Genomic DNA, 24,869 nt, shown 5'->3' on the forward strand with positions numbered 1-24,869 from the left:
CAAATCGACTGATGTCTGGGTAATACCCCAATGTAGGCTGTCACCAAATTTGAAGACATCGGGTACAAGAGTTCCTGAGATCTCGCGTTAACAAGAATCGGGACGTACGTGTACGTACGTACGGACGGACGCTGCTGAATACATAGTCCCCCGTTCCGCGTTGCGGCGGAGGACAATTACATGCAATCAACTAAGTTAAGAAGTTTTACCATTCCATTCGTGAGGTGTTCTCTTCCAACCAGTACAAGCTGCTGATGGTCTTTATAGACTTGGAGAGTCCACTGCGCTCAACAGCACTGGACAGGTGGGTGATTTTAGTTTTAGCATTCAACATTCCAGCAACATCACGGCGGTGACACCAGAAATGGGCTTCACACATTGTACCCATGTGGGGAATCGAACCCAGGTAATCGGCGTGACGAGCGAACGCTTTTACCAGTAGGCTACCCCACCGCCCGCAATAGACAGGACTTGTGTGGTCCGATGGTTTAAGAAATGGACCAATATCATCAAACAAGAGAAAGTTTATTCAAAGAATTAACAATAAAATTTCATTTAAAAAATTCAACTTAAAAATATTAGTAATTCAAAACTATATGAATTGGACATCACAGTATCTCAGTAACGCCATACATTATATTGCTACCATTCTCCTAAACTAAGTCTAGATAAAATTCAAAATATGTAATCGTCTAATAATCTAATATACATAAATACTGTGATAACATGTCAACCAAGCAATGAATCTAATATTATATCCTACAGGTGAATGCTCGCATAAATAAATGCATTTCATTTGCACTATGGATATTTAATCATTATTCTATAAAAGTAAAAAAGTAAGACAACGCATCAAATTATTCAGATGTCTCCAACATATATTGTTAACAACGGATGTTGTAACTTCATGAAGCGAAAACCCATAATGATCAGAGATTTCACTGAAATAATATATTATTTATACAATATAATATATATGGCCGAAATGTCTCATTAAAATGATCAAAACAACACTAAGGTTAGTTAAAAATGAGCTGTTTTAGCCAACATTTCTGGGATAACGTCTTTAGACTATAACCCAATGTTCACAATTCACAATTTTAAAGTATCACTTTACTTAATGGGAATGTTATCCCAGCTTCACGGATAAGGTCGCCTAGAAGCGAGGCCTATTAATTATCTACTGTTTCCTCTGTTCAAACACTTAACCAATATATTTGATGTTCCCTTGGCTCTTTCTAACGTTACCATTCCCGTGTAATGGTTCGTATCGACAAAGGTCCGTTAACTACAGTCCGGGGATGTCCAAAGTTGTATCATCCAAGTTCCAAAGGCACTACGGTGTCATTATTGGGAAGGGAAATTTAACAAATGGCTCTATCTAATCGAACATCTGTTACCCTCGGTCCTACTTTAACAACCGCCATCGCTCCGTGATGAAGATTGGGGAGATCAGTTTGATACATAATTGAATGATAACATGTTTCAAATATATACAGTATCAACAGTGACGTCACAATCAATCGTTTGTTAATATTAAACACCAACACCAGGTAATCTTGATTGTTCGAAACAGATGTAGTTGGTGTAAGGAATCATACTGTTCTCACTTTGCTAAGGATCAAATCATGTATTCAACAGAAAACTATCATGTGGGGTCAAATTTGGTATGAATATCTAAGCTTATTGTAAGCATGGTTCCTAGGCTTCAGTATGTCATTGCATCTTGTGGATCCCATACCTGTTATTAACAGGTGTTGTTTATTTGTCAATGACCCGTTCCATGATGAAAACCATTTTTATGGTTACTCATGTATCAAGTGCATAAGGTTAGAATACAGTGGCTGTCTGCCTAAAGAGGGGTTATCATATTATTGTTTATCCAGTTTTAAATGAATACAATTTTAAATTATAAATCTACGTTTAAGTAAAGTTGTGAATTTTTGTGATCCTTATCAAAGTGTGAGTTGTATATATGAAAGCGGTTACAATTATGTGAATGGATCATTGAAAATAAGAGATGACAAAAGGTAAGTGACATTCAGTGCGAGATGACAAGAGATTTAGAAATGAAGCAGCTCTTAAAGCACCGAAACTGCTCAATATGATAAGCAAGCTGGTGCACTAACCATGATGCCTATGTACCGGTCAGGAATGTTGACAGTGTACTTCTAATAATAAGGCCACTGTTGAATTCCACGCCGTACGGGCATGCTCTAAGTGCATACAACAAAATGGACATTATGTTCAAACAGCCTAACACAGAAGGTTAACAGTCATATACCATCTTATTCCACCCATTCACTGCTGGTGTTTCTATCACACATTATCATACTCAGCATAAAATCATAAAACTCATTCATGAAAGAACCATTTTACCCAAATAAGCGTTTCCATGGACGCTTTTCATTCCATATTATTTGTTCACAGACTCTGCCACAACGAAAAGACGTTTTCGAGTAACGGTTTCCCAGAAATTTCATTTGGTGAAGTATATGGGCACACCAAATCCGCCTCTGAGCGGCAAGGATCTTTTGTTCCTGGGTTCTAATCCCAAATACTCACCGATTATGATAATTGACCTCGCAGTCCCACCCCGTGATCAGTGCCTACGACCTGCTTCACCTCCGACTTTCCTTAGATATCAAATTAATTGGACATAACGGTTACTGTCATGATGAAGCTATCATGTTCTCTTTATTCTCGTTCCTTGGATCTTCCGTTAATTCTCCGATTCTCTACCGGCATGTTTCCATGGCGATAGTGTTGTGATGACTGCTTGAGCCTTCGTCACTTGTACATGTTGTCACCTGAGGTTGATGTTGGTCATGACAAGACATGTACGCATATGGGATGATGTACTGAAAAGACAGATGCCATCACAAAATGTTCAGCTTGAAGCATCGCCCTGTGCCAGATGTCCTGATCGGTGTGTAGTCGGTGAAGTTGAGGTCAACCAGTCATGGTATCTACACTCCTGAAACACAGTACATCGACATCTATCTGAAACCTAAATACATGACACGTCGTTATGAATAATAACCCCTTTTTCTTCTTTATACGACGTTTCAGAGCTAATTCTTGCTCCTTCATCAGGTTTATCTGCAACCTGTATAAATGTAATTTAGGTTCTCTGCAAAATATACAAAAGTTAAAACGATAACTGTTCCTCCTGCTAGTCGTTGTTTCTAAATTAAAGTCTTCATATTTCCGGGATTTATTATGTTAAGTTAACATTCTGATGAGATTCTTGAGAGGCATATAGAAGTTGGTATTCAAGTATAAGACAAAATATTATGGATGTCAATTTCTTCTTTATTGTATACACAACGTTTCTGGGCTATTCCTTGCCCTTCGTCAGGTGCGCCTTCACCTGACGAAGGGGCAAGGAATAGCCCAGAAACGCTGTGTGTACAATAAGGAAGAAGTTGACATCCATAATATTTTGTCTTAAAGTTAACATTCATTTCACACGAGAGACTTGACTCAGGTTAATCTGCCCTCGTCATTCAAGGTCAAATTTTGATGCAAGCGAATCAAGATAATTCTAACGTCGCTCAATCTAACAATCAATGTCAGAACAAATTACACAGGTTGCGATCGTACACAGTCTGTATATCACTCAGTCACACAAAAGCAGGCATTCCACATCACTCTATATCACCAACTATGTTACCCACCCACGAGTATGTATGTACCTCAAAGCTGTGGTGAGACAAGAACTGCTCCTCTGTGTGATACCTGTTGTCGTCCAGAACAAAACTGTCATGGCGACCATTCACGTCTGCTTCAGCTGTCATTGACTTAGTGTGTTGGAAACGTGTTTCCTGGGAAACAAATATCGCTGAACTCACTCCAATACAGAAACCCGAGAAAGGTGGGTGACAATCGCACAATATCAGAAAGGGCAATGTTTATTCAAAAACGTTACTTATTGTTAAAAAGTTGAGAATATCGGCACATCTGTCTCACCTCGAAACTAAAATCCTCAACATGTCTACCAGAAACGCTGAGTCGTCCTTCACCAGTGTTCAACAACAGTGTTTCAGACCTGCCATCAACGTCACTTCCGGTGTCGGACTGGCCAGCGACCTCTTGTTCCTTAAGCCGCGCTTCCTGAAAAAAGGTGAATATGTGAGTGAATGTTATTTGGGGTTTTTTAGTTTGTTTTTACGCTATTCTCAGCGGTATTTCAGTAAAAACATGACGCGTCAGTTCGGCCTGAGGCGAATGCAAGGACTGATGCAGGTGTTAAACATGTACCGCTATATTGAAACGCACAATACACGTTGCTGTTGATAAACCTAGAAACATTATCGGTGAGGAAAAGGTAATCACGCCCACTTTCATAGTTTCATGACAAGCGTAAAGGTCGCAGGTAGAGTTGATAAACATATCTCTCGTTACCAATCAGAAACCAACCGTCATTAATTTTCATGTCGTTGACTACATACTAAAGTCTATGGGCACTTACTAGTTTCGATCCGAGTAAGCTTCCTAGAAATAATCTTCCTCTACGACAACTCGTGTTTTGCAATGGTCAGATGTGTCTTATGTCAGCCATGGACCGCCTCCGTGGTGTAGTGGTTAGAGCGTCCGCCCGGATAGCGGAAGGTCGCTGGTTCGATCCCCGACCGCGTCATACCAAAAGACGTTAAAATATGGTACTTGTTGGTCCCTGTCTGGCGCTCGACATTAATGAGTACAATAAGGACTGGTCGGCTCGGAGTCAGTATAATGTGTCTGAGTGGGGTATTCATGCTTCACTGCGGCATGGAATCTCAGTGGGCTAGCACTATAAAACCAGCTTCAGTCTGGGCTAGTACAAGCAGCCGCGCACACACATACACACGCATGCACGTCGTCATATGAGCGAAATATTCTCAAGCACGACGTTAAACCCAATTTCACCTCACCTCACCTTATGTCAGCCATGAGCGAATAATCATGGTGATCAAATGTATTGGGTTTTGACTCTGATGTTTCACACTACCGTACCTACCTCAAAGCTAGTGTGGTGTAAAAATACCGACTCCGACTGGAACCTTCCCTCGGGTGTGGTCTGGGTGGCGTGTCGCGGAGCCTTGGGGCCGAATAGTGGACGGGGCTTCAAGTTATCCTGCACAAACATCTATCAACATGTCAGTATCATATATATCATACGCCACACTCGGCAACATTCCAGCTATGTGGCAGCGGTCTGGAAATACTCGAGTCTGGACCAGACAATCCAGTGATCAACAGCATGAGCATCAATCTACGCAACTGAGACACGATGACATGTGTCAACCAAGTCAGCGAGCCTGACCACCCGATCCCGTTAGTTGCCTCTTACGACAAGCATGGGTAACTGAAGATCAATTCTAACCCGGATCTTCACGGGTATAATATCAAGGACCGGGTGAGTATACGTATTACAGTAAACCCTCCTTTGTCCAGACACCCTGAGATTCTACATACACGGTTAGTCATCCTCAATTTCGTTAATCCGAACAGTTGTACAAGAACCACACGGATAAACGAGGGTCACTGTGCTGGAATACGAAATTATGACCCAGACAGATGAATAGCTTTACTTGAATCATGTTAATTTTGTATTGTCGGGGTTATTTTAAGAGCGGAAGCTGTGGGTTAGAAGCTTATTTGAATTCATGCTTTTATCATTTCGTATCAGGTGAAAATGGCAGTAAGGGTCAAAGCGGTTCAGTTTTTAAACAGTAAATGACTTTCAGCAACACAAACAACATCGGTCGGTCAGGGTCCCGGACTTTGTTAATGCATATCAACATGTCCCAGCTGCACAGATCGATGTTCATGGTGTCAATCACTGGATCGTCTGGTCCAGACCTTCTTACAGCACAATAACACGACGCACTAAACATATCGATGTTGAACCCGGGACCAACCGATCTCGAAAACGAGTTGCCTCCCCCTTGAAGAACAGGACTACCTTGTTCTCTGGTAAACCGTTGTATGGGAACGCTGCTGGGCAATATTTGTAACACGTGAGGGTCTGCTTGGTGTAATCCGTTTCCTTCAGACAGGTCTGGGCGGTAGAATGCTTACAGAGCGATCAAATCAATGTCACCAACAATCATACATGTCTCACAAAGAACCAACATTTTCTTTGGCTGAAACGCAATTTCTGAATCCGATTACAAGCATAAACTCGGGATTGGTCAATGGTCTATATGAATTCCCTTTAACATCGATATGTGACAGAAGTAAAACGCTGTTTTATTTGTTGAGTAGAAGATGGTTTCGTTTACTCACCAAAATATATGTTTGAGGTAACAACGTGAACTATGGCAATGACATCTAATTGTTTGCAGTAGGCTGAACATTCCCACACAACCGTTATGAGGGGATCAATAACAAGGAGAATAGAATATTTGTACCTAAGCATGCTCAAAGCGCACAATCACAATCTGACTTATATTATCCCGGATAATCCCACCTGCCTGTGAAGCGCTAGGTTATAGTCACATGACTTATCCCACCGGGTACCCATTTTCTGCTGGGTGAACAGAGGCAATTTTGCACAAACTCAATTGCCTAATGTGAGACCACATATATCACATGTGCGTAGTTGTGGGGCAGTCCTAGAAACTCTCAGGAGTCAAGCTGCCAAACACGGTCACCCATCCAAGAACTCTCCGCGCTCAACGTTGCTCAACTTCAACTGATTCGTGACCTGAGCTCAATGCACAGGAACACACACCTCCACAATACCCTGCTATCAGACTAAGTTAACACAACGTTGCTGGGACGTCGTGAGTGAGTTTAGATAAACGTCGCTTTAAACAGTATTGCTGTAGCATCACGGCATTGGTTAAATGTGAGACGAAAGCCTGGAGTGATTCATCTCGCAGACTTTCGTGAAACCCACGAGCATGGTGCAGAGAAACCAAGAATCCGGGATTCGATCCTTTTCGCTCTTTTGAACCTCGTTAGGTCATTCGTGCCCAGAATAACATTATATGGTTGCAACAACGGTGTTACCCAAGTTATTTCTGTTTTTTAACAGTGAAATACATATTTGATTATCTGACTCATTTCTATTCATCTCACGGTATTGAAATATGAAATCCTCTTCACAAGATCAGTCCTCGCGGGCGGCGGACCTGAAATATATTCAGAAGGTCAGCAACAAATATATAAATATAAATACATGCATGACAGTGTGAGTCGGAGTAGGGTGTATTACAACCGTATCCCCAGCTTCCTTAGGCTGACTTACTTACTGAGTTTGGTTTTACGCCGCTTTTAGCAATATTCCAGCAACATCACGGCGGGGGACACCAGAAATGGGCTTCACACATTGTACCCATGTGGCGATTTGAACCCGGGTCTTCGGCGTGACGAGCCAACGCTTTAATCACTAGGCTACCCCACCGCCCCAGCTTCCTTAGGATTAAACTTACACTGAACGTTAGTGTCTTCAAGGATTGCATTCACTTACACGTGTACAATGTGTCGTTCGTACGCTCATGAAATTCTAGTTTGTGTTCATGTGACTGACCTCTCGTCGAGTAAAAAATCCGATGTCATGTGATCTTCATATCAACAATTAAAATAAGACATCAACAAATTATCCAAATTATTTCATGTTCAGCAGTTCGATGTCCATTAAGCCTGGAGATATTTAAAAATGAAAAAGCATTTCCAATATCCAAATATATATAGTGACTGACAGATTGCGCAACTCCAAAAGTCTCGTATAGACAGCCTATGCAGCAACTACTGTGATCAAATCTCGTATATACAGCTTTCGCTGCATTTGCTGTGGTCAAGTATCGTATATACAGTTTTTTGCAGAATCTGCTTTGATCAATTCTTGAATAGACATCTTATGCAGCATCTGCTGCGATCAAGACTCTTATAGACAGCTTATGCAGCATCTGCTTTGATCAAGTCTCGTATAGACAGCTTTAAAACATATAAAGAACAGCCCAAGCATTCGACTCACTCACTCACCTGTTAACACCATGATATAGACCGGAAGTCCATCCATGGTGTGCTCCGTCCCTCCGCAGCCCCTACACGTGTACACCGGAACTACTTTCAGGACGTATCTCCGGTTCGGCTGCAAGTCCACCCTGCCGATACTGTTGAAGACGAAGTCGTCGATTGGCAGGTTTGTGTACTTGACGACTTTAGAGCAGGCATTGGCCCTGACTTCTATGTTGTACACACACACCGTGGAAGCGGGGATGTTGGATGGGGGGTCCCACAAGTCGAAACACCTCATGGGTTTTTGTACCTGGTTCGAATCCACATACGCCATGCGACTTTTGGGCTCTACACAAGCCTCGTCTGCAAGAGTGTTAAAAGTGAACCTAATTAAATGTTCACATTCCGAGTAATTTACGAATGAATATATCAAATAGAAAATGTCGGGTAGGTTGGTTGGTTGGTTTGTTGTTTAATGCCGCAATAAGCAATATCCCAGCTGTATGGTGGCGGTCTGTAAATAATCGAGTCTTGACCAGACAAGTCATGCAATGATCAGCATCATGAGCATCGATCTACGCAACTAAGATACGATGACATGTGTCAACCAAGTCAGCGAACCTGACCACCTGATCCCGTTAGTCGCCGCTTACGACAAGAATGGGTTACTGAGAACCAATTCTAACCCAGATCTTCACGGGTAAAGTCGGGTAGGTACTTTACGAAAAGTACAACGTTGAAGTACAGTTTGGAAAAGATGAAGATTCTTGTTTCGTCATTCTGCAAGACTCGCACAATACAATGTTTATTTAGAATAAAGGATATTTGAAGTCTCAAAACAAACTCGCGTGATATGAACTTCCCTTTGCTTGCTCCCAAAATGCCAACGCGAAAATAACAACATGTAATATCAAGTGCAGACACTTACGTCTCAAATACAATTATACACTTTGGTATTCTAAAAATCATAATATTTTTTCAGTTTAATGAAACTAAACTTTTATCTTCATCTGTGTGCCAGGATTCAATCTCAACTGCAACACCGTGTTTACAAAATACCCTCCGTCTTTTGGTTTAGAAGAATTATAAGGATATAAGATCTCCGATTCGTGGGCGGTATTGAGGAGCAATGGACATGAAGCAAACTAGGTACTGGATGTATGTTGGGTATTACGCCATTGAGAAAACAATAAAAACCGGAATTGTGAATACCGTAAGCCTGAAACTGGAGAGCGTTGTCCAAGTGAAGCTTCTCCTCCAGGAGGCTGAAGGGCATCTTGAGGAAGGATGGAGTGAAGTCATCCACAGTGGGTATCAGTAGGGCGTTGTCATACAGTTCCTCGCACCTACATAAAAACACATGTGCAAGTGTGGAGTATCATGATTGTCATAGCTTCCATTAAGCCCTGTTCCCAACTGCCCTTAGCTTGTGTCCTGGCCGTGAGCATTACTGTCATCGGTTTGACTCTGGCCATCTGCAAAACTACCTTGGTTTAACTACCTGTCATGTGCCACGACTCCCTAGGTTTGACAACTGGCAAGGTGCCACTGTGCCCTAGGTTTGTCTACCAATCTTGTGCCACTGTGCCCCATGTTTGTCTACCAGTCATATGCCACTGTGCCCCATGTTTGTCTACATGCCATGTGATACTGTGCCCCATGTTTGTCTACCGGCCACGTGATACTGTGCCCTATGTTTGTCTACCGGTCATGTGCTACTGTGTCCTATGTTTGTCAACCGGCCACGTGATACTGTGCCCTATGTTTGTCTACCGGTCATATGCTACTGTGCCCTATGTTTGTCTACCGGTCATATGCTACTGTGCCCTATGTTTGTCTACCGGTCATGTGATACTGTGCCCTATGTTTGTCTACCGGTCATATGATACTGTGCCCCATGTTTGTCTACCTGCCGCGTGATACTGTGCCCTATGTTTGTCTACCGGTCATGGGATACTGTGCCCTATGTTTGTCTACCGGTCATATGATACTGTGCCCCATGTTTGTCTACCGGCCACGTGAAACTGTGCCCTATGTTTGTCTACCGGCCACGTGATACTGTGCCCTATGTTTGTCTACCGGCCACATGATACTGTGCCCTATGTTTGTCTACCGGTCATATGCTACTGTGCCCCATGTTTGTCTACCGGCCACGTGATACTGTGCCCTATGTTTGTCTACCGGTCATATGATACTGTGCCCCATGTTTGTCTACCGGTCATGTGATACTGTGACCTAGGTTTGTCTACCGGTCATGTGATACTGTGGCCTATGTTTGTCTACCGGTCATATGCTACTGTGCCCTATGTTTGTCTACCGGCCACGTGATACTGTGCCCTATGTTTGTCTACCGGTCATATGCTACTGTGCCCTATGTTTGTCTACCGGTCATATGCTACTGTGCCCTATGTTTGTCTACCGGTCATGTGATACTGTGCCTTATGTTTGTCTACCGGTCATATGATACTGTGCCCCATGTTTGTCTACCTGCAGCGTGATACTGTGCCCTATGTTTGTCTACCGGTCATGTGATACTGTGCCCTATGTTTGTCTACCGGTCATATAATACTGTGCCCTATGTTTGTCTACCGGTCATATGCTACTGTGCCCTATGTTTGTCTACCGGTCATGTGATACTGTGCCCTATGTTTGTCTACCGGTCATGTGATACTGTGCCCTATGTTTGTCTACCGGTCATATGATACTGTGCCCCATGTTTGTCTACCGGCCACGTGATACTGTGCCCTATGTTTGTCTACCGGCCACGTGATACTGTGCCCTATGTTTGTCTACCGGTCATATGATACTGTGCCCAATGTTTGTCTACCAGCCGCGTGATACTGTGCCCTATGTTTGTCTACCGGCCACGTGATACTGTTCCCTATGTTTGTCTACCGGTCGTGCTACCGGTCATGTGATACTGTGACCTAGGTTTCACTGGTCATCTGCAAAACTGTCCTTGGTTTGACTACCGGTCATGTGCCACGATGCCCTAGGGTTGACTACCGGCCATGTGCCACGATGCCCTAGGGTTGACTACCGGCCATGTGCCACTGTGGTAAGGTGCCACTGTGCTCTATGTTAGGTCATGTGTTACTCTCCCTGCCCTTGAAATCTTTACATAAGACCTGTATCTTAACTCTGAGATGAATCTGATATTCTGTGCAATGACTGAAATACTATACTAATAAGCGGCCTAAAGGAAACTCACCCAATCAGCCAAATATGACAATCACCATATATGTCTTTTGAAAAACGTACCAATTTCTGCAGTTACTACAGTTACAAATGTAAGGATGTGTATTTTCTTAAACCACAAAGAACAAGGTGTAAAGTACGTACCGCTGAACAATGTTCTTGTAGCCCTGAAAACATAAACCACATCATAACGAGGATATCTAAAAAAATCATCATAAAAGCGTTCTACGTTATATATTTGATAGTTTAAATTTTTGTATAGGCTTCTGGGGTAGAATTATAAAAATATGGGTTAAAGCGTCAGCTGTACATTCCGTAGACCGGGTTCAACATCCCTCCATGGATACTTGTATGAAGCGCAACCTTGTCCTAATACGGTGGGAAAGTGCTACACTTGTCATAAAACCAACTCCCTCGCGATTTGCAACAGTCCGGCTCATCAAAGCCATGGTTCAAGGCACCTCAAGGCGTTCTGGTGGGCACCAAGGTCCATAGAACGTTACAAGTCGAGAAGTTATTTCCAACACACCTTGAAGATCATGCCTATACCAGCACACGAGAAGACGAAACTGCTGAGCAGATAAATAACTGATTAAGCGAGGAAACATCGCCTAGTTAGGATGCTGAAGACAGATATTGATTTTCTTGTCAGTTCTTGAAGTATAGATGTATATACACATTTAGGAAGGATGCTGTGATATAGTCCTGCATAGTGCTCAACACACAGAGTCCGGAGCTTAATACGTGCAGTGGATAAGAACACCGGCGGTTGGAGATTTCGAGGCGATATGTGTGGAGTCGACGTGGCGCACTGACGAATACACGTACATGGACGTGCACTGCCTACGTCATTATCGTATTTCCCTGTTCAGTGTAATAATAATATTTTGTTTACGAAACGCCTTGTTAAGGTCGACGTTTTAAGTTTTGAAATACATCGTACTTAGTTTACTAGCCAGCCTGTCTGGATCAAATTCAAGAGTCGTTTTTCACGTTGAACAGAAGACTATTTCTCAAAGACTGAATGTGTGTAAATGATAATTACCTAGTGACCATCCTGAATGTTTTTTATGAAATAATGTTTGAATGAAAAAATGTAGAGTGTGTGAGTTGAACATTTCTATTGTTCAAGGCTTGTGAGTTTAAAAGTTTAAAAGCACCACATGACACCAAATTTCTCTAAAACTAAATAATGCATTTGTCTCAATGACCCTGACTATCAGCTCTCAGTACTCCGCCCCCAGTCTAACTGTAGATAAGATACCTCATTTTAGTTTGAAGCCGATCTGCCAGTAAGCTAAGTAACAACAGTTTTTAAATTCTACCGTCAAATATAAACAATTCAGATGTCATAAGCGTCGATATTTAGGATATAGATAGATATAATGTATTCACAGACAAATTTGTGTACATTAATCACAGGGTATCTAATTAAGTAGATCCCTCACATTAATGTTATGTGGACCAGTCCGAATCCAGAATTCTTCGTTGTTATGGTAAAACACTCACTAACACCAGCTAAGATTTAAAACGCACATATTTTCATTTCCTGATTTACTCTCTCTAAAAGAGATATACCCCAAACTGAAAAAAAAGGAATGCGCGTGCCAGTGATGAATGACGTGAAACTAAAGAAGTGGTCTAAGGGAGATAACTCATATAGTGCATGTAAAGACATTATGATAGCGCTGCTTTATTCTAAAATGCGCCGTACATCTCCTGCAGGAAAGTCACAGCTGACAAAAAAAACACAGAGAGACAACAATTAGTGTCCGTGTTATAACGAGGAACACCTGCGTCACCGCGGGTCGATAATATCTGGACATGGCTCAGGCCACGCCATGTCTGACGTGCTGGAATGTAGCAATGTTTCAAAGTTGAGAGACGAACAATTCCTTTTAACGTTGTGTGGAGAATTCAAGGTGTTTGTATTAATGAAATCATAAATGGGTGAAAATAAGATAATTAATCGATAATCTTGTAATATAAAAAACAATATTTCTGACACTGACTGACTGACTGAGTTTTGGTTTTAAGCCGCTTTTAGCAATATTCCAGCAATATCACGGCGGGGGACACCAGAAATGGGCTTAACACATTGTGCCCATGTGGGGAATCGAACCCGGGTCTTCGGCGTGACGAGCCAACGCTTTAACCACTAGGCTACCCCACCGCCCCTTCTGACACTGATACAATCAGAAGAACAAAAACATTCAGGCAACATTTGGTAATCCTTGGTGGTAGAGGGATATTGACACACGAATTCTTTACTGTATGTCCTAATATTTTGACGTCCGGGGCGATGCTCATGCCATTAACCACTGGTTCAATATATGCCAGCCGAAGATCAGTAGCTGAGATAACGCTGACAGCTGCGTTAAGAAATAACTCATAAACGAAGGGTTGTATCAAGTCATTTCTGAATTAGCACGTTTGTTGACAAACAAGTTGGGTCACGTGATATTTAAATTGCACGTGACTATCGCATGAAACACAAACTGGCCATTAGTCATGAGTGCATTATAAGGGTCGATTTTTAGTTAAAGTGTATATGTTGGCCTACCTAATGTCCGTTAAGCACAAGATATCTTGGCTGCTAAGTTAATGGAACTACATACCGCGGGATCTGGCGTTATGCGGTTACTGATATACGGTGGTGTATTCCTACTCCACTGGATCGCAGTTTACGATATATCTTGCGGAAAAAGCCGAGAACGCTCGAGTCGGTAGTGGTAGTTTCATGAGTGAGTACGTGAATTCACATTTATCGTCACATCGGTAATATTTCAGCCATATTGTGACGAGAACCAATTTATCATTGATAAGGAATAAATGCATATTATAAAACCTGTCGTCAAGGGACAGTAAAACAACTAGAGCATCACAGTTGCCACGTTTCAAGTGATTGGCGACTGGTAGTGTTTCACTCCATATTTGGGGGCGGTGGGGTAGCCAAGTGGTTAAAGCATTTGCTAATCAAGCCAAAGACCCAGGTTCGATTCACAATGTACAATTGGTACAATGTGTGAAGTCCATATCTGGTGTCCCCCGCCATGAAATTACTGGAATACTGCTAAAAGCGGCGTAAAACCATACTCACTCACTCACTCCCATCCTTGAACCCAGCCTTGACACAGCCTCAAGTTCAAGGTTAAATGGAAGATTAACTCACGTACATTCAGAAACCTGACTCTGGACCTGTCTTGAACCAGTTTGATATTTTCTTCTGTTAAGATGGCCTCCTGTGCTGTGAATGTCTTTTGCAGATCTTCAAGTGACGTCATCGACTCCAAGGACTCTTCTACGCACTGACACATACCAGAATTACACATATAAATAAACATGTCGGTGTACATTACAAATGGTAATCAAATATCCTGAATGAAACCATGTTTCGCCATATTCTGAACATTGGGGCCTAGGAATACTATCTGCAGTTTTGTTGAGGAATTCTTTATGCAACTTTCTATTTGAACCTTGTTAAGCTATCTTTGATGTACTTCAAAAGGACTACAAACATAACAAATATAGAAACTAGTACATGTCGACCGAACATTTAAATGAATACTTCAAATTTACTGAACAATATTTTCTATCATACATAAAATTAAATTGATAAAAATCAAAGTACAATATCCGAATATTGCCATCTGTCTTTGGCTTTAATGGGTATAATAAAGTCTAATGACGTCATTCGTTTATCAGTCGGGCACCAATGGCGTCATTTCCAAGGGACATAAGCCATAGTGTGTTAATTGTAGACATCGAACTCTCGGTTAATGTGGAAAATATAAATTGATATAACGCAAAAAATAAATTGGTTACTTCTGATATATTTACGACTTTGGCTATAAAACTACTTGGCAAAAACATTTTATGCTGAAAAAGTGCAAGACAAAAAGGTTAATGTTCGTGTTAACTTACCCTTTAACGTTGAAGTGTGTTGTGTCTGTATTAACATATATTCTAAGATGGTTCGCAAAAGGAGCCTAAAGTACTTTATCATCCGATAAAATACACTTCCTGCATTACATCACACAGAATTGACAATTGACAAGCGTCCTCCTGCTTGCACTACATACTTACAACAGTTCCGGGCAAAACTGTACTTTGTTACACTATACATGGGAGTAGACCTGACTGTATTTCTTAAAGACGAGACAGACACAGTGGTGGTTCTTTAGTGCGGTGTAAAACTTCTTTAGATAGATAACACCGGGTTGCAGTCCTATAACGCCCCTTGCTGTATTATCAATTTCCTCTCTGGGAGCGTTGTGTAAACCATGCCGCTGTTTCCAGACAAACTGTTTGAAAATGTTTCTTTGTTATGTGTTCAGGGTTATCTCCCTTAGCAAAAAGGTGTTTGTTTAATGTGTTAGGTGCATTCTATATGTTTTTGACTTGTTGCGATGTCTGTATCAGACACCAATTTCTTGTCCTAGTTGATAGTTTCCCTTTGGCTAGATGTGAGATATTGCATGGTGACGAGATAGCTTATGTTTTGCATATAGGCATGAAACAAATCAAACATACAGTACGGGGCGGTGGGGTAGCCTAGTGGTTAAAGCGTACGCTCGTCACACTGAAGACCAGGGTTCGATTCCCCAAATGGGGAATAATAACAATAATAATAATAATAACACTTTATTGCCTTTTCAGGAATTTGTGTTACATTGTGGTACAATGTGTGAAGCCCATTTCTGGTGTCCCCCCGCCGTGATATTGCTGGAATATTGCTAAAACGGCGTAAAACTAAACTCACTCACATACAGGACATTTACAAAGCTGTAAACTTCAAGGATGAAATATTCATAAGTAATTTTCAACTTGCGAGCTTTGTCCCAGATTTGAGCCAGATTTGCGTTTGAATTAATCTCTCCTACCTTCTGCATCTTGTCCAGGAGATCCTTTTCTCTTTCAAGGAGGAGATCATGAAGAGACACGAACTCTTGGCGCACTTGCTGCTTGTATGACAGCCATGACAGCTGAAGAAGAACACACACATGTGAGCTCACACACATTGATACGTGTGTCTGAACCCATTTGTCGTGAAGAATCATAATGCATTAGGCTCTGTCCGAGCGATGTTGTGTTTTGCTCAGGAATACTGTTGTAAGCTTATATAAACGTGACACTCTTCGGTCAAATCAAATCAGAGGTCAGACGAAACGGTAAATGTCTGTTCATTGGACCACTTATACCCAAAGAGTTGTTTAGTGATCGTATGTGGTTTAACTTGGCTTTGAACATTATCCAAGTGACACCAAGGCGTGTCAGATTAAGGTAGAATGAGTGAATGAGTTTAGTTTTACGCCGCACTCCGCAATATCCCAGCTATATGGCGGCGGTCTGTAAATAATCGAGTCTGGACCAGACAATCCAGGGATCAACAGCATGAGCATCGATCTGCGCAATTGGGAACCGATGACATGTGTCAACCAAGTCAGCGAGCCTGACCACCCGATCCAGTTAGTCGCCTCTTACAACAACTCGCCTTGGCACATGGGTTGCTGAAGACCTATTCTACCCCGGATCTTCACGGGTCGATTAAGGTAGAAGGAAAGCCCACAGTGATGTTAACACTTTCCTGTAACCCAAGATCCCGTTATGGTACTGACAAACCTAGAAACAAACCGGGACTAGAACACACGATCACAAGTTCCTAGCGAGCCGAGGGGAAACAACTCTGGGCCCCGTTTCACAAAGTTATCGTAGCGCTACGACTTTCGTACCTCTCATACTGGGCCTAGATTTTCGAAGGTCTCTTAGCGCTAAGATAGTCGTAAGTTAATGGTAATGTAACATAGACTTACGATTGTCGTAGCGCTACGATAGCTTTGTGAAACGGGACCCTGCACGTAGCCTGCAAAATACCGACCCAATAGGAGAAACATATTATAAATACCTAAATATGTTGTTAAAAATCAACAAGTCATGGATCGATGTTACTGATGCAGATGCGTCATCGTGACTGACATGAATGATACAACCATTTACCAAAGGAGCGTATTTTGAACAGCCCCGTTATATATTGCTCTGTCATATTTGATCTTATCGCGAAGGGGCGATGTGGGCATCCTCGTGGTTAAAGCGTTCGCTCGTCACGCCAAAGACCCGGGTTCGATTCCCAACATGGGTGCAGTGTGTGAAGCCTATTTCTGGTGTCCCCCGCCGTGATATTGCTGGAATATTGCTAAATGCGGCATAAAACAAAACTCAATCACTCACTCACTCTTATTGCGAAGTATCTTATTTGCCACCATTTGGAATTTGTAACCTATGGTAAACTATAGAGTTACGACATGTCGCAACGTTACGAACGCGTTGTGGATCGGGACTCATGCCATCCATCTTAAAGGCCCATTCTAGCACGACATTGTGTGATACTCGATTCTGATTGGCTGAGAGCTCATCAAAACCGTACTTAAATGACAGTTTAAAGGACCGCTAATTAAAGTGACCGATTCACCGCGTATGAATATACAACGAACTTGTTGACCCTATTGTTTGTAAACAAACATGTCGGACATCGGCAATTTCTATCTCGGCAGCATATTTGGTGTTTTTGAAGTAAAAAGCGAAAGGTTTGAAGAAGAATTTCTTGACCCTAATCCCAGTGAAGAAACTACGAAGCTGGAAAATCCGTCAGCAGCGCAAAAGCGGCAGTATATTCAAAGCGGGTCCAGATCTACGTGTGTTGACGTCGACAAATCCCTTGCGAAAATAGCGGATGGTCTCGGTATACTGCAATTTGATGGATGCAATCGGAGCCACCCCTACCTACCTCTAGCTGAATCTTTCTGTCCTCGATCGTGTCCTCGTCAATTTGCGCCGCTGCAATCGCATGACTGACCTTCTCAATCTGCTCCAGGAGGTTTTTCTGAAACACAGCCAGAATAGCATCCTGCGTCAACATCTGATTCTGTCCGCTGAACCAGTCCTCAATAACGGAACACATCAGGAATAATTTCCGTTCATAATCCTCCAGGTCAAGGACAGAGGAAGGCATGCTAATTTATATGCGCGTGGAGTCTTTTCAGGAAAAACGAAAGCCTCTTCGGGTATTGAAGTGAATGATTCGAATCAAATGACGTCACGCAAGAGAGCGAAAAAAGACGTCATCAAAAGATGACGTCATTCAACTATTTTTCCGTGGTATGAAATAGGAATTGGCGAACATATGTGTGTCTCTCGCGCATAAAGTGCCAATCATTAAGTAAATTTCATGGCAGTATGTCAAGACTTTGCGTCCCAATAGGTATTATTGCTGTCACTCATTCTGCGGATCACCACGCCTAATCCTCCTCCCAACATAAGAAAGATGCCTCCAGTTTGCACAAACGTGTAGAATGAATTCGGGGAACAGACTTTACGTTCACCGTAACAAATTCTTCACAAGAATTTTAAGGTCCTATATTTAACGTATTATCAAATCTTACGGTACAGTATATTAGACAATTTCATTAAGTTTCACTTTTCCTGTAAGGAACCATGCAATTTATTCTTCTTGGACCTGCAAACGTTAAATTTTGAAAGTCAAGTTAAAAGCTTTTAGCAATATTTGAATGTGTCGGAAGGTGAGGTGAGGTGAAATTGGGTTTAACGTCGTGCTTGAGAATATTTCGCTCATATGACGACGTGCATGCGTTTGTATGTGTAAGTGCGGCTGCTTGTACTAGCCCAGACTTAAGCTGGTTTTATAGTGCTAGCCCACTGAGATACCATGCCGCAGTGAAGCATGAATACCCCACTCAGACACATTATACTGACTCCAGGCCGACCAGTCCTTGTTGTACCCATTAATGCCGAGCGCCAGGCAGGGACCAACAAGTACCATATTTTAACGTCTTTTGGTATGACGCGGTCGGGGATCGAACCCGCCGACCTTCCGCTCTCCGGGCGGACGCTCTAACCACTACACCACGGAGGCGGTTCGAATGTGTCAGAAGACAATCAAAGCTAGATGATATATCAACAAGAGGAACCACGCACGCTGTGATCTCAAGCCAACACACGCACGTAGGTTTTAGGATTCCGGGTCCCGATCAACAAAACATTCGTAACGTTGCGACCCATCGTAACTCTAAAGTTTACTACAGGATTACAAATCTCGTAGCGCTACGAACACCTTGTGGATCGGTACCCTGTATTGCTGAAATTATATATTTCTCATGAGACCACAACCATCTTTAAATACACAATGTCACACATTTTCGACAATATTTTGGTCCATATTATATATATTGGGGCATATGCACTCACTTTAGCTTCCTATTGATGCAATAAAAAACTTATTATCCCTACGACTTGCCTGAAATTGGTAATTGAAACTTCGAGGCGAACAGCTTTCAAACAGAGAACACTTGCCATATATGGAATGTAAACAATTGCTCCGTACATCGAAAATTGTCCCAAGCGGTGTTGCCCGGCGGTGTTTGCCGAACTGGTTTCAATCACAAGTTGTGTAATAGGATATTCGTAAAGAGCGCTCCAAGGGACATTACTCTATGGGGTTCGCTTAAAATAAAGTTCGGCCGGTAGGGGGCACGAGAGTCGATTTAATGCAACGTTGCATTAATTCATTCGAACTTTTCAATTTAATATTGCAATCTAAATACGTAAATAAGTTTTTTTAATTTATATGGTAGCTTCCCTGAGGGCCAATAGTTAGTATTATTGAGAGAAATGCATTATCTATCTTTAGAGAAGTGAGGTGTGAAATAGTGTCCAAGTCCCCGAATCATACAATGCACCCAGCCCATTCCCATTCTCTCATGACCCGTTTCATATGGTGTATACTGCAGATACAAGTGCCACGTGACTTGTGTATACAAGGGATCGATATCAGCTGCTATTCGATAACAGATCATCAATACATGTGTGCACAGCATTCTAATTCAACTTAGTATGTAACACGAGTTCTGATTGGTCAATGCTATAAATTTCCGACCGTATAATCAGCATATACGGTCGCAATTTAAAAACCGATTCACCAAAACCTTTGAATGTATCCCTACACTATTGGGGTAACGCTGTTTCGCAGGACATTGTCATTTGCAGAAGCCATTGGTCAATTAACTCCCCTATCCAGCTAAAATGGGTGGAATTTGTGTTAAAAAAGACAAAACAGTATCATAAATTTAATTTTAAGTTCAAACAACTTACTCGCAACGGACTGTTGACCCAACACTGTTAGATCATGAAACAAGGTTTATGACGTCATTATGGAGCGTGACGTCACCTGCTATGACGTCATTTGACAACAGAACTGGTAATGGCCCGTAGTTAAGGAATCAGCAGGCCGCTCATTTCTGTAACTAGAGGGTGGTTTCATCATAATACCGTCCATTTTATCTAAAATACTATGATCTATTCATCATTGTCAAACTTAGTATGTGTGCACATAATAAACGTGTGTAGTTTGAAAAGGGAACTACTTTCTCTGGCGATGGTGTAAGTTGAAGGAGTGATATGATTAACCTTTGACCTAGAGGAACTTTGACCTGGTTTAAATAATGAATTTCTTTAACGAAAAAACAGCGTAAAACGAGTTGAATTAGAATGGGGATAACTGTACTGTGTTTGACGAATTGGGGAAGCAAATTTAACGCTATATCGGCTCCGCTTACGCGTCGCCGATATAACTAAATTTGCAGCTATATAACCACCAGTATATGTCCCCAATTCGTCAAACACAGTACAGTTATCCCCTAAATAGCTATTTGTGACGAACGTACATACATATGTTGGTCATTGATTAAAAAGTCTGGTTAAAAATATATAATTATGTAACTATACAACAACTATACTAATATCCTATCTAAGATGACCCGAGTCCCGATCCACAAAATATTAGCGCTACGACATTCGTAAGCTAATGATAAACTATAGTGTTACGACAGGTCGTAACGTTAAGAATGATTTGCGGATCGGGACCCAGGCCACCCATCCTAATTAAGATATGACTACAGATTGTAGGAGGCAAACATGTCGGGGTTGATATTTTTCAAACATATCACTATCGCTCGGGAAATACTAACATTTCGGAACTCGTGTAGTAAACATAGTATGACATGGACACTTGTATAATATCCTCTATTTGTATATGAAAACTTCAAAGTGAATTGAACACATTTGGAACTAGAAACGGTAACAGTTTTTGTTGGTTTCATTATGATTAATTTGTGTGCATTAAAACATGGAGGAACGATTATATGCCATGTGCATCATGTTAAATTTTATTGATTTTAAAAAATAAATAAGTAAATACTTTACAAAAGAAACGAAAGTAGAAGATGTTAAATATGCCACGTCCACCTACTTTCTGTTTCGCAACGTGTTGCTCGGTCGTCTGGATGTCATGAAACTTGTGTGGCTGCCTCAGTAAAGTATGTTTGTTTCTGTCCGGCATCACCAAACAATGAGGGCACAGTCGTTTCGAGCAGGTGACACAGTAATGTAAATATCTTTCGTTGTGCAGGGGACATTTTTCCTGATCGATGTCTGTGCATGTCCGAGTGACTTGGTGATCGGACAGGGGGCCCTTCATTGGATGATACGTTTCAAAGCAGCCGTCACAATACTTCAGAAGACATACCTCGCATATAAGTGTCCCAGGACTCGTGTATTCACAGAAATCACACACTGTACGGTTGCGTTGTTGACGAGTTGTCATAGCTTCCGCATTGTAAGTCCTGTATAGTTGGGAGTTCAGAAATTAGAGTGACCTCCCTTGCACCGCATTTCGCTTGAAAAGATATTTTATAACCGCTTCCAACACTAACGCTGGCTCCAATGCCTTTGTACCGAATGGGACATGGAAAAAGGAAAGAGGTGTCTGGATAAGAAGCTCGATAATCGGAAATATCTTAGAGTTAAAAATCATTAATGATTATCGATATGAAAATTGTTTCATCGATGATATTCGCACATTAATTTACATTAATGTACTCGCACAAAACCAGTGTATGAAATAAGGGCTATTAAGGCCCTTTCGACCGCCCGAGACGGGCTAGATTTCGTGCGGACGGTCTAAATTTACAGCTAGCCAGCCCGATGGTCTAGCAAACTTTTAGATAACATTTTCCATGCATCTGAGAAAAAAAGTGAATTATTTTCTTTGGATTGTCTGGTCTGATTAAATCCATTTTGGCTGGTAACATTTTGAAGTTACCAGCCCTGATGACTGGCTGGGTTTTTTGCGTATTTCATACAGAAAGGTACGACTTTATTGTTTATAAATCAGGACGCTGTTTTGTTAGTAATCCATGCATAAATATGTCACCACTCACCAGTTAGGAATTTTTACTTAAAGTTACCTCTCCGATATCTATCGATAATCGATCGATATTTAGTTATCGATCTCTATTGTCTATTTCGATAGCCAGCTATGTGAGTAAGGGACCGTTCATTATTTATGTCTAGGGGGGTGATGATGATTTTAAGGGGGGTTCCCCATTTTGTTCTGGGGAGGTGGGGGGTCATCAATTTTGTACACATGTACAAGGGGGGGTCAGCAATTTTGTTCATAAAAATATTTTAAAATTATGCTTAAAACTTATTGGAAGGGGGAGGGGGGTCATTGATCTTGTACATGATATGCAAAGGGTGGTCACTTTGTGCGTAAGTTTTAGGGGGTGTCATTCACATTGTACATGCTTCTGCATAAAAATCATTATCACCCCCCTGCAATAAATTATGACTGACTGACAGACTGAGTTTGGTTTACGCCGCTTTTAGCAATATTTCAGCAATATCACGGCGGGGGACACAAGAAATGGGCTTCACTCATTGTACCCATGTGGGGATTCGAACCCGGGTCTTCGGCATGACGAGCCGACGCTTTAACCACTAGGCTACCCCACCGCCACCATAAATTATGAACAGTCCCTAAGTACAGTGTTTCACTACGTTTAGCACTGTGGCAAAATGTAGTAATATGAAGTATATGGCATTATACCTGCTGTAAGTAAGTAAGTAAGCCGACCAACAACTACGTCATGAAACTGAAACAAGGGTAAACAGTGTACAATGCCCATACATGTAGGAAAAGCATAATCACAGCCTTCTTGTTTTCAAGGATCCCAGTAACTCGGGATGTTACTGATGTTACCAGGAAGAAATATATACTGACATGACATTTGCTCATTGTGCGTCAGAGGAATACTTTAAGCGGTGACTTGTGTACCGTGCCTGCAGATGGTGGGACTGATTCAATGGGGCGTGTGTCTCATTTGCACTCATGAACCCTAGGCAAACGTTTCACGTTGTGCATTGTTTTAGGTGGTATGTTTTGGTTCTCATTGACATGAGTGATTTAGAAATATATACGAATGATCACATAGAAGCTCAGTAATCTAAATAATCATCATGCGTATCACTGACAAAAGTCACTGTTTGGAATAAGGTGTATCATATGAATTACAGTAAGCACTGTTTTGGATAATGTGTACGATATGAATTGCAGGCAGCACCTAATGTGTACGGCAGCACCTTTTGGGTAATGTGTACGATATGAATTGCAGGCAGCACCTTTTGGGTAATGTGTACGATATGAAGTACACGAAGCACTGATTGTAATAATATGTACCATATGAACGTATATCAAGCACTGTTGCAAAAAAGTCAATGTATATACTTCTACAGGAAGCAGCGTGTAGGGCCAAGTGAACTATTCGCATGAAAACAGGGCATGGCCAGTGTAATGTATAAGTTTTTATACATGCATAGATAGAAGAAACCATGAAACATAAATGCAAGAAAGAACGTGTTTATTAAGAAACAACAAGTAAAATCAACCAATATATTAGAAGCTATTACATGATGGAACGCAAGTATTTATCAACATTGTTTAACTAAACATGATGTATGAAATGTACACATGATCACACATAGCGAGAGTCGATATGGACACGACAACGTATTATACAATTATACAACGCTATACAAGACCTCAAGATAACAAAACAACGTCGCCCTTACATATATCTACGATAGTAATGCAAGTCTTACAACGTCATAGATATTCATTCTGCCATTATTCCTTCATAAGATGACTTATTGTACATCATGATTAAACATTAACACTAATGGTTCTCTCAACTGGTTACCAACTCATGACGGTGGAAACATTAAAACTTATTATAAATGTCTCTGAGAATTCTGTTAACAGGTTTAGCATTATTTGTGAAAGGCGATACGGCAATGTACTGGAATTACATATTTAGTATAATGAACAAACAACAATGCTAAAACTGTAACTTATTCAGTGAGTGCATCTTCCAAACCAGAACTAGTAGTCTGGGTGTACAAATCTAAATAAGGTCATGTTATATTTGAAGTCGTGCTGTTTTGTTCAACCTGAGGTAAGGCCAAACATCTTCTCATCGCCGCCATTTTGTTAAGTCAATTGTTGGAAGGTCGTTGCATGGTACCAAGGGGTTGCTAAAACAAACAGAAATGAATCACTCTAAATTATGTAAAGTTCAAAGTTCATGACATATCGCGTAAATGTATGTCTTTCTAATCAATGCATGAAATAAGGAAATTATATACTGATACTATAATGTATTCTGACTGAGGTGATTAATTAATTAAAAGGAAAAATGGATATCTTCACTGCCTACCTGTCTTCTGTGTCAACTTTAAAAGGATCTCTTTGCATGGACTTCAGACCCGAATTCCGACAAATAATTTTGGCAAAGCTCATTCGTCGGATT

The 24,869-nt window shown here is 41.4% G+C and overlaps 1 protein-coding gene across 2 annotated transcripts; it reads right to left on the reverse strand.

The window, feature by feature from the left end:
- Positions 1-1,917: 1,917 nt before the first annotated feature.
- On the reverse strand, positions 1,918-21,852 carry LOC124262132. Of its 2 annotated transcripts, XM_046696589.1 has the most exons (12): positions 21,473-21,852; positions 17,936-18,031; positions 16,035-16,136; positions 14,328-14,459; positions 11,296-11,318; positions 9,166-9,299; positions 7,978-8,316; positions 7,072-7,124; positions 5,003-5,119; positions 3,973-4,116; positions 3,699-3,827; positions 1,918-2,977 (listed from the first exon to the last, which is right to left on the reverse strand). In XM_046696589.1, exons 1-12 carry the CDS (start codon positions 21,824-21,826, stop codon positions 2,891-2,893), a joined length of 1,710 nt encoding a protein of 569 aa, XP_046552545.1. In that variant the 5' UTR covers positions 21,827-21,852; the 3' UTR covers positions 1,918-2,890. The 2 variants fall into 2 exon arrangements, with proteins under 2 accessions (XP_046552545.1, XP_046552546.1); XM_046696590.1 differs by lacking the exon at positions 3,699-3,827.
- Between the last annotated feature and the right edge of the window lie 3,017 nt (positions 21,853-24,869).

This window comes from Haliotis rubra, unplaced genomic scaffold (genome assembly GCF_003918875.1).
Source record: "Haliotis rubra isolate DU_JTF1 unplaced genomic scaffold, ASM391887v1 Scf822, whole genome shotgun sequence".
Lineage (NCBI taxonomy): Eukaryota > Metazoa > Mollusca > Gastropoda > Lepetellida > Haliotidae > Haliotis > Haliotis rubra.